Raw genomic sequence first — 11,552 nt, forward strand, 5'->3', positions numbered from 1 at the left:
GTCAACAAGATAATCAATGATAAGAAAGACAAAGAGATAGCCATGCAGTATCAAGGCGTGATAGATGTTTTCTTCGCAAAAGAAATCAACTCAGGGAAAAATTGGAAGACAAAATGGAGAGATCTTGAAGTTGATGAATTTCTGAAGGTATATAAGCGAAGTCAAAGACAGAAAGAGATAGCTAGAAAAGCTGCAGAGAGAGGAAGAAGAAAATTTGGGTATGTGCCGCCTACAGATCAAACGCCTATCGAATCTGAAGAGAATAAAATTCCAAAGTGGGACAGAAAGCGTGATGGCGACCCAGAATACCGAAAGTGGTGGATAAATGAGGGCAGGCATAAAAGAAGGAAAATGTTAGAGGAACGAGCTGAACAGAGAAGACAAAAGGCAAAGGAGAGGAGACGCAACATGAGGAAATAAAGACTATGTTGGAAGGAACTACAGCTACATCCGAGGGGGAGTCTGTTAGTGCAATAACGTCTGTAGCTTCCGTCAACATGTAGTCGTATTTTGTATAGTTGTGTATATGTTTTGTTTATGTGTATGTAAAGCAAGACAGAATCGGTGAAGTTTTTGTTAAGTGCTGTTGATGCCAGCCGATCGGCTAGACCAGCCGATCGGACAGCCCGGCCGATCGAGCAGGCTACTCGATTGGTTAGGATGTTCAGCCGATCGGCTAGCCCAGCCGATCGGCCAGCACTCTCTTATTCTGTCTTTGCCTATAAATAGCCGGTAGGTTAGTTTACTTAGAACTTTTTTTGGACACTTTCACTGGCAACCTACCTTTTGTATGTCTGAGTTCTTTCTGGTTCTTGTATACTTTCACATTATTCAATAGAATCTCAGACGGTGATTCAGAGTAGAATATTGTCTTTGTATCTCTGCTATGTGATTACATGAATTCCGCGCATTGATCACTTTACGATTCAACTACGTTTACGAACAGGAAGATCCCATCAGAGGGACCAACACGATTCTAGTTTATATGTTGTGTTGTTGGAAATTGACGTACTAGTAAAGTTAAAATAGGATACGAGTGTGACATGAATGCAATATTAGAATGTGCGTTATACTAATGAAGTATGTAACCTTGATGGTATGAAAGTATAGGATCATGTTTAGATGGGAAAGCATGGAAGGCAAACGGAAAGGATATGAGGAAGCATGTACGAAACGGGCACTCGAGGTAAGTGATTTCCGTAATCACTTCTTATTTTGTTTAAGTAAGGTAGCGTTAGTTTATCGAGCATGATGATGATTGAGGTTTGATATGGTTTTGGTTGTATGAAATCGATAACTTTTACTACGTAGACCGAACGGGTCAAAACAAGGTAGTATTGATATGTCGGAATAATGATTAAGTAATGGCTACGGTTTTGTAATCGGGTAATGGGTAGAATTTCATATAAGAATGTTAATCGAGAAATGGAGACGCTAATGTAGACAAAAGACTCGGTTGTGAGTACTTGAATGTGTTTGGAGTCGTGTTGATTTAAATAGTCTTATTGTTGACCCGGAGTTCTTTTTATAGTTAAGGTGGTTTGATACAAATTATTGAATATGGTTCAACTTAGCAATAGCGTATTGTCTTGACGATGTTTTGGGGGTTTAAACCCATCAAAAAAAAGAGTGCAAATTGTTAATGGGTCGAGATACCCAAGTGCTGAAAATTCAGCTTATTTCCATATTTTTGCTAGTCTGTAAAAATTCACAGAAAATCAACCGAATGTCCGTTCGGGGCGTATTTTGTATCCACGGAAAGGTCTCGGAGTCACCGTTACTAATAATTTTTGTTTGAAGTGAAATACTCATTGTAAAGAGGGGAAAATACTGAATTACTACAGTTGCGTAAAGCTGAGTGAAAAACATAAATTTTATAGTACTTGCATAATCTTAAGGAATTTATAAGGAACCCATCGGATGTGATTATGTTATTGTTTTAAAACTCAATGCAGTTATATATATTTACATGAGTTAAAGTGAGTGATTTCTTGAATATGGGATGCGTATGCTAAATTAAAAAAATCATGGGTGTTGTAACCTGTATATGCAAAAACATGTGTTCATTTGGTATTGCTTATGAACGAGTGACACTTGTGTCGTTAAAACTATATAACCTATTTGAGTATGTTATGAATACGTGTATGAATTACTAAGAGTATGTTATGTAATAGTGATTGTTGATAATCGTATATGTTGTCTAATGAATTTACAACATAGTTATGCGGCGGTTTACCATTTTATTTATATTGACCGAATCGGTTTGATAATGGTTTACTTTGAAGTGTCTTTGATTCTATATTAGCAGGGACATACATGAGATATGGATAAAAAAAGGTGCGCCCAGATTAGAATAGAGAAAGTCACGAAATGTGTGATTGGAGATAATGAAGTGGTGGCTCGACATTGTTTCGTTGGGTGTTATGAGCATTGAATACTCTGTTATGTTTGATACAAAATCATATTATGAGTCCTCACTTAGCAAAAGCTAATTATTTTTGGTGTTTTCAATGTAGGTAATAAGTCATGAGAATCAATGGGGTGGCTTGAATCGGAATCATGAAATAAGAAAAGAGCTCACAAGTCGTTCACCAATAACCCGGTTCAATCAATATATTAGTAATTATTATGCTTACCGTAGTTTCTCGGTCGACACTAATGATATGGTAATGTTATATGACAGATTGGGGTGGTAGAAAGGCGAAAGTGATCAAGTCTTGGAAGCTGGTCAACGATATGAGGATTTAGTGATATTTTGTTCACTAAGTATATGGGTTTCCTTGTTGGGACAATTAGACTTAATTATTTGTATTTTGGAGTTTAAGTCCAACGTTTGTTTTAGCAATATGCTAGTATGTCAATGTGGTATGGGTTATGTTTGTTTAAAACAAAAAAAGAGAACTTTGGTTGTTAAGCAGGTTTTGTTTTCCTAAGGATTGGTCGTTTTGCAAATGGGTCATGGCGAAATTTTTCTAAATACTTGTTTGTAAATGTCTTGTTAATCTGGTGACGTGGATTCATATATTTGGGAACAGTATCCTTTATTACGTAATGTCAAAAAAAACTGGCCCTATTTTCCGCAAAGTATTTTAATATTGGTTTTTAACGTTCTGGCGTTTCCAAGTACTAACATCAACTTCAAATCTAATCATGCATTCACTATTTCAAGTAGCTAGACACCACAAGAACAACAAGACATGGCCAATTTCATCTACCTTAATGAATGCATCAATTTTTCCATAAAACCTTCTTAACATACATAAGGGTAGTCATCAAATCCCTAATCTTTAACATCAATTCAACAAGTTTTTGACTAGGGTTTGTTTTCTAGACTGTAATTCAACAGAATATCACTCATGCATGCAACATTCTTTCCGAATTTCGATTATGAGTGTTCATCCTAAAATTCAAGATATCATCAACTTACAAAATTTGACATACCTTGTGATTTCCATGACTTGGTGATCGTTTATAAGCGTTTATTCATGAATTTAAGCTCTGATTTCCCTTCCAATTTGGTGATTTAAGGAAGAACTAGGGTTTCCCCTTGTTTGGTCGCCTGGAGATCGACACACACACACACACTGTGTGTGTGTGTTGTGTGTTTAATTTTATTAAATAAAACTTGGTTCCCTTTTAATAATTTTAACCCCTCAAATTTAATTTTAACTATTATGGACAAGAACTCCATGTTTTATTACTCATTTACACATCACTAACTAGGTTAATTATTCCTAGTTAACTTAGCGGATTCAGGGAGTCATGACCCGTGTTATTTTAAGTCCCGTTAACTCGGGCTCCTTATAAACTTTATCTTCTCAATGCGTTTGTTCCCTTTTATTTATTATTAAGCTTACTTGTTTGAATTCTAAAATTTTCCGGGTTAAATCTTTACCGCCAACGGTATTTTACCCGCTCTTAAATATTTACGTGGTTTGATTATCAAACCCGTTTTTGGGGTGTTACAAGTCTACCCCCCTTAAAGAGGTTTCGTCCTCGAAACCTTCTTTATGTAGTTCATTAATTTAGACCGAACGAACTTAGTTTCGTTTTTATGACTCTCATTTCTTCGGTCAAAAGTTATCATTCAGATTGACGCATACATTTTTCATGCGTGAGGCCTCGTGGGCCATTACTTTCAACTTGTATCCTTTATCTTTATTATATCTTCACCTTTTTTAAGGTGAGACCCTATAGTTTTATTTCTTTGTATTTGTGACCCGAGGGTCATTCTGGTCCCGTGGACCTTAATACCTCTTGTAGTCTCAGAAGTCGTGACGGTCCCGTAGGTTTGTCTTTTATTTATGTCGTTCTAAAAGCATACTTTTGGTGTCGATGCACCCTTTTTAGGTTTAGAACTCGTTCTTTTTCCTTCTTGAATTCTATGGACCTTATCCGTAGTCTAAGGCTATCTCCGTTTCCTTTTTGGATTGATCTCCCGACTCTACGACTTCTTACGTCATCTACACGTTAGTTTGTTTTTCGCTTACCGTTACCCGGTTCATAGCTAAACTTCTTTACGACCCGTTATCCGGGTTCTCTATCTTAATGTTTTTTTTACATTCTTGTTTCGTTAGTATCCATTTTTTTCCCTTTTCTATCACGCATTATTTGGGTAATTACTATGTTACTTAATTGATATATGTATGAATATACACATTTTTATGCATCTTTCGTTAACAAGCGGCTTGTCTTGCTTTTCAAGGCTAGCCCGACTCATTAACATGGTTGGTGCTATAGCACCCGTTTTATAGTTTCATTGTTACTAGGACTTGGTGTCCCACTTGTCATTAGTCCTTATATGTTTTCACTGTGGTGTTTTACTAAGGTTACTCCACACATCATTTGGTTATTCCATATCATCATATGGAATTTACCCGAATCATTCATCAACACATATAATGTTTCCTTTTAAGTTGGTTTGGCCAAGTCTATAACTTGCCTTAACCATTCATACTTACTATATTTTCTGGGTTCGAGTGTAATTACACTTCCTCCCAATTCGTTCCTTAATTGTTTTACATATATGCATTCTCCGGGTTCGAGTGTAAGTTCACTCCCTCCCAATGCATTTCTTAATATATTTGCATTCTCCGGGTTTGAGTGTAAGTTCACTCCCTCCCAATGCATTTCCCGACATCTCCCACTCAGTCCTTGTTACATAAGGAGTACTTATGTTAGTTATAATAAACTCATCGTATCATGTGTTTAACACCTACCTAGCCAGGGTAAGTAATCCGCACATGGTACGCATAAACTTATTATAATTAATATATTACCTCTCATGTAAGCAAGTTTTCAGTTTGCGGTTACGTCCCTTATTTTATTTGGTAAAACCCTTTTATTATTATTTTGCAAATATTAGGTTTTTACCTTTATTTATTCACAAATCTTAAGGTGTTTTCATTCTTAAACTTATATACAATCACATTCTGTGATGGGATTGTTACATATCTATACCGTGTCTCTTATAAAATACTTTTATCTGAATGGTTATCCCCACCCCAGTTTCTAAGTCTGAATTTTTACTTATGCATCAATTATTCACCATTGTGAATGATACCAATTACCCACTTAATTTCTCTTGGATCACCATCCTGAATGAATATTTTATGGCGGTTTCCAAAGCCTAAATTTCCTTTATGCACTATCACTCCCATGTGCATATAGAACAAATATGTAATAGCTTAGGATGTGCACCTGGGTAATACTCGCCCTGATGAACCTTTGTTGTTACTTGATCATTACTCTGAATAACCTCTTCATTCATGTCCTTGATGAGTGTGTTATCATGTCACACTTTCGGCCTTTCCACCATCACATCGGGTGGATCATCATATTTCCATCATCCTATGATGCGGTCACCATATTACTGAAAATATTCACAACAATTAGTAATATTACAAATTAAGTATAATCTGTATTGTCATACTAGACTTTCAAATATACTAATCACAACAAGTGACTAATTGTCTAAACCGGTCCTTGGTTAGGCCTTTGTCACCTATTCGTTCTATCTAGTATATTTGGGGAAACATGTTATCACACGATATCTCTGACCTTTATTTATAACAATCTCAGTTTAAACCAGATCGTCATTTAGAATACTACTTACCGGAATCCATGATCAAGCCTCGAACCGAACACCAATCCTTATCAAGAGCATACGGTTTAAGTCCAAGCATAGTTTTCCCCACCATACTTGAATCTCTTAAACCAAGGCTCTGATACCAACTTATAAGACCCTATTAATATTTAATAATTTTCATATAGTTTTCGATCATAAAAGTGTAGTTAGGATTACACATTCATTTAAAATACGAGTTTCTTAAAACTTTTACATTTCAAAATCTTAACAACATAACATGTGAAATTTTGTGCTTTAATATAACGTCAATACATAATGCGGAAGCTTGCAATTTGGTTGTGTTCGGTTCTTGTTGAGCTTGATCATCGTCCGTCACTCTAAGGTATACATACATTTCATAGACATGAAATGAGTTAGTCACACGTAGTCTATAAGTGTTTAATCAAATTCGAATACAAGAACGAATAAGAAAAACAGTTTTATTTTGCCAGATAATAAGCCCCTCACTGGACGTAATAGACATCTTCCTTGTCTTTTATAATCGACCACCATAAACATTAGTTACGATAGTTACATGTCACATATAAACAATTTCGCTACGCCAAATATCAACAAAACCACCCAATAGTAAAGGGTATATTAGGATCCTTAGGAATTGGCGAAATTAAAAACAATAAACGGAAACAGTTCGGAAAGGCTACAAATATGAAAAAATTGTCAAAACAACTGGGCACTACCGTAGCTTACGGTAGCTACCGTAAGCTACAGTAGCCACTGGGCATAAAAGGGTTGTCGTAAGGCGGTGAAGATCCACCGTAACAACTTCCTCAGCACCGTAAGCTACGGTAGTCACCGTAGCTTGCGGTGACTCTGTCGCGCCCCGCGTAAGAAGATAGCCAAGTTGTCGCGGCCCGCCAGGGAGCGTATCTGCAGCAAAAATGTTGCTGTATTGCCATTTTTGACCCGTTTGTTCCATTTCACATTTTCAGATCTCAAAACATGATACAAGACTTTCAAGAATCACTTGTGAAACTTGCACCTTATTTTCCTTAAACTTATTACGACATCGTAGCAAAATTTACAACAATATTTATCATTCATGATGGAAATTTATATATGATTTAACCTAAGACATTTTTACCAATTATGTCAAAAGCATCTAGTCAATTCACATTCCTATGCGTAGGACTCAATACTCAAAATAACAATCCGTTGATTCGTCTATTATAAATCCTTATTATAGACAAATCAAACACTATTACATCTCGAACTTTCGTATATCATCAATGCGTAAAATTTACGTATTAACGATTAATAACAACAAGGTGTTTAGTCGCGTACCTGGCTCGAGTCGATGTACAGACCCATTTAAAACTTATGACAACACAATTATCCAATTCGCGATTTGCTCCTATGAACAAATGACTTGCCAACCATACATTAGTCGATTTTTGTCAAATGGTGTTATCATTACCATTTGACCTGTTTAGTCTAAACGACCAAACATCGATGTTTATAAAAACTTGATATCTTAATTTAAATTTCACGCATCCGTCCCATTTTGGATTTTACCACGTTATTTCTCTTATTAGTTACGCTATAAGGTAGCTTTAACGAAACTAATTAAATCTCATTTATTTCATGACTAAATTACCAATTGCCCCTTTTACCATTAGCCATGATTTTTATCGTTTATAGTTATTCCGACACGTATCATATCGCGTCGGAAACCACATTTCGATTAATACTTTTATCGTATTTTATAGTTCATAAAAATAATTACGTATCGTACAAAAGGTGTAAGCTTTACTTACAGTTTGCGTCCGTTCGAGCTTTCCTTGCGCACTTGACCCGTTTGATCCATTCCTTGCCAGCTCCCACTTAGCTTGACGAGATCAAACTTAACACAATACCTACAAGATTTGTTAGATTAGTCATTATATAAAATGACCACAACATCTCATGGATTCACACATACTCATTTATTAATACATTAGTTTTAGGTCAGTTTGATTTTCGTAAGTCAAACTGTCCTTGTGTATGTGACTGTGCACTAACTTAGAACACGTTTGGCATACAAGTACATATTACTTGCATAAATCATGGTATGTATTTTAGATGCCTTTAATACACCCAATTTCATAAAAATTTGTTTGAAGCAAATACATGGTACACACCACACCATTCAAGTATGGAATAAAAGCTACTACGACATACCTCTTACCAAGTCTTACAATCAAATTATATTTCCACGTTAGACACATTGCCTCAAATTAATTTATTAGAATGCCATCATTATCACATTTCTCACAATTCATCCTTTTCTTGCATACAATTTTCTTAGATTAAGTTTATCAATACAATGTGCTGCTAATGTAGCTGTTGAATCGACTCTTTTGACCACTTTACGGTTTTATTTAGCCCTTCGTGATCAAAGATGAAATGTAGAATACTAAAATATCTTTCCAACCCAAAAAGAATCAGCTCAATCTGAGCTTCCTAGAATTAATTATGATTTTCGCAAAACCAGCTCAGAAGTCAAAATGCTTCCAATCAGCTTGCTGTCAAAACAGTTCAGCCGACTTGGGACACTGTTTTGACCCGTTTAACATCAGAATTTAACAAACATGTTCAAACATAAAACGTAGTATGTTTTAATAGCTTTCTGAGCATATAAGGCTCAACCTCACAGGTCGTTCCAGTGATTTTATATGATTTTTTTAAAACTGCAGCCCAATAATTTTTAATTCCAATCAGCTTTGTTATATTTTCTTGTTCAAGCATTTTATCAAGCACCTTGTGTGCAACACGAAACATCAAATTTCTCCAGCCCATTTAAGTGTTCTAAACCCTTAAATCTCAGCAAAATTAACAAGTACTAACATCAACTTCAAATCTAATCATGCATTCACTATTTCAAGTAGCTAGACACCACAAGAACAACAAAACATGGCCAATTTCATCTACCTTAATGAATGCATCAATTTTTCCATAAAACCTTCTTAACACACATAAGGGTAGTCATCAAATCCCTAATCTTTAACATCAGTTCAGCAAGTTTTCGACTAGGGTTTGTTTTCTAGACACTAATTCAACAGAATATCACTCATGCATGCAACATTCTTTCCGAATTTCGATTATGAGTGTTCATCCTAAAATTCAAGATATCATCAACTTACAAAATTTGACATACCTTGTGATTTCCATGACTTGGTGATCGTTTATAAGCGTTTATTCATGAATTTAAGCTCTGATTTCCCTTCCAATTTGGTGATTAAAGGAAGAACTAGGGTTTCCCCTTGTTTGGTCGCCTGGAGATCGACACACACACACACACACATTGTGTGTGTGTTGTGTTTTTAATTTTATTAAATAAAACTTGTTTTCCTTTTTAACAATTTTGACCCCTCAAATTTAACTTTAACTATTATGGACAAGAACTCCATGTTTTATTACTCATTTACACATCACTAACTAGGTTAATTATTCCTAGTTAACTTAGCGGATTCAGGGAGTCATGACCCGTGTTATTTTAAGTCCCGTTAACTCGGGCTCCTTATAAACTTTATCTTCTCAATGCGTTTGTTCCCTTTTATTTATTATTAAGCTTACTTGTGTGAATTCTAAAATTTTCCGAGTTAAATCTTTACCACCAACGGTATTTTACCCATTCTTTAATATTTACGTGGTTTGATTATCAAACCCGTTTTTGGGGTGTTACACAATTTAAAATTGAAATGATATTTGCATGGTGATGTAATAAAATACATATATAAATTTCAAAAGAAATTCCACTAAATACTAAACGATTACAGAAAGTGCCCTAAACGGGTCTTTGAAATAAACAAATTGTCCACGTAGGGACTAAAGAAAAGAAACAAGTCCACGCAGGGACTAATACTGAAAAGAAATGTCCACGCAAGGACTTAACTGAAATTACAATACAAAATAAAATAAAATTCTTCTACTTCTTCTTTCCCTTGATGAAGTTCGCAAGACCCTTTAGGAATTTATCGGCCTTTCTTTCCCGTTCCTCCGCTTTTTGTTCAACCTCGTCCAACCTTTGTAAGATTTTTTTGCGTTTGAGAATGTTGAGGTGGAGGTTGAGGTTGTTGGTAAGGAGGGTATTGATACCCTTGCACGGGATACCCAGTTGGGTATGCTGGTGGAAACGGTGAGGGATAAAGAGCATTAAAGTGAACTGCCTCAAGATATAGATCATGGGAAGGGGCTTGATATTCATAACCCGTAGGAGCTTGATATTCAAACGGGTTGTACCCAGACGAACCTGGGTAAGTAGGTATTGGGTTTTCATAACCCATTGGCGGTGGCGGTGGTGCATAGGTGACTGGCGGGGGATCATTTTCCGGCACCGCGTGAGAAGGTCCACCCATTTGTGGATCTTCGAGGATTGTAGGTTAAGTGCTTGTAGCTTGTCGGGAACTGAATCTCGGTCCCCCTCGCACGGACATCCGTGCGTTCCTCCTCCGCCTTGGTGGCTCAGGAGGTGGTTGTAGTGGTTGTTGAGGTGGTTCCTCAACTGGCAATGGTGATGGAGTTACCGCCTGAAAGTGTGGTTCCTCCATTGGAGGCTGTGGTGGAGAGTTATGAAAAGAAGGGGTGTATTCCCACTTATAGGTGTTCCACCTTTCGTCCCATGAATCGGGGCCTTGGTATGGCGATCCTGCATATGAAGAACCGCTGGAAATCCTGATGGGATGCGTAGGCGTCCCAGTTGGTGGCATTGTTGGATCTGGATCACTATCCATATCCATGTCCTGCGAGAAATGATCTTCGGGGCCCAACGAGTTATAACCCGGTGGTTCATTGATATAATCATTTGGGTTAAATTGACCCGGTGAATAAGAATGGTGAGAATCAGAATGGTGAAATGAATGTGAGTGTAGCGAGTGATGTGAGTGGTGAGAATGGTGAGAATGTTGGGGCTCGTCTTGTATAGGCGGCCCAAAGGAAGGGTGATATGAGGGTGATGTACTTAGTGAGACGGATCGCCTCATGGGTTGTAAAGATTGCCTCCAATCATCATTTGAATCGGAGGTGCTAAATGACGCTGATGGCGTGCGTCTGTGTGAAGGTCCTGCGTGACTAGATGGTCCTCCCCTCATAGGACCTTTTCCTTTTCCTCTGACACCTGGCGGCATTTTATAAAACCTGTCAAAACAAGAAAAACAATATATAAACGACAAAAGGAAAGTTAAGAATAAATCCTAGGTCATTTGCCTAGACTCGGAAGTCTAAGGAATGTGCTATTGTGTCATTGAGATTAAACACAAAAGGCTAGTGTTTAATTCACTCAATGTTGGCTCTGATACCAACCTGTCACACCCCGATATTTCTACATATTACCGGTGGGCCCGGTGGGGAGTATCGTGACGTAGTTGATATCATCATAGACAATTATCACAATTTTATAGCACAGCGGAAGTGTAATACCCGAAAAAAA

The 11,552-nt window shown here is 36.9% G+C and overlaps 1 protein-coding gene and 1 long non-coding RNA gene across 2 annotated transcripts; one reads left to right on the forward strand and one right to left on the reverse strand.

Moving 5' to 3' along the window:
• The first annotated feature begins 1,031 nt into the window (after nucleotides 1–1,031).
• On the forward strand, nucleotides 1,032–2,776 carry LOC110939256. The gene is made up of 3 exons (XR_002592111.2): nucleotides 1,032–1,186; nucleotides 2,517–2,602; nucleotides 2,684–2,776. It is a non-coding gene; the product is annotated as an uncharacterized LOC110939256 (long non-coding RNA).
• A 7,730-nt stretch (nucleotides 2,777–10,506) lies between these two features.
• LOC110943739 (protein hunchback-like) lies at nucleotides 10,507–11,250 on the reverse strand. The gene has a single exon (XM_022185472.1). It carries the CDS (start codon nucleotides 11,248–11,250, stop codon nucleotides 10,507–10,509), a length of 744 nt encoding a protein of 247 aa, XP_022041164.1.
• Between the last annotated feature and the right edge of the window lie 302 nt (nucleotides 11,251–11,552).

This window comes from Helianthus annuus, chromosome 14, assembly GCF_002127325.2.
Source record: "Helianthus annuus cultivar XRQ/B chromosome 14, HanXRQr2.0-SUNRISE, whole genome shotgun sequence".
Lineage (NCBI taxonomy): Eukaryota > Viridiplantae > Streptophyta > Magnoliopsida > Asterales > Asteraceae > Helianthus > Helianthus annuus.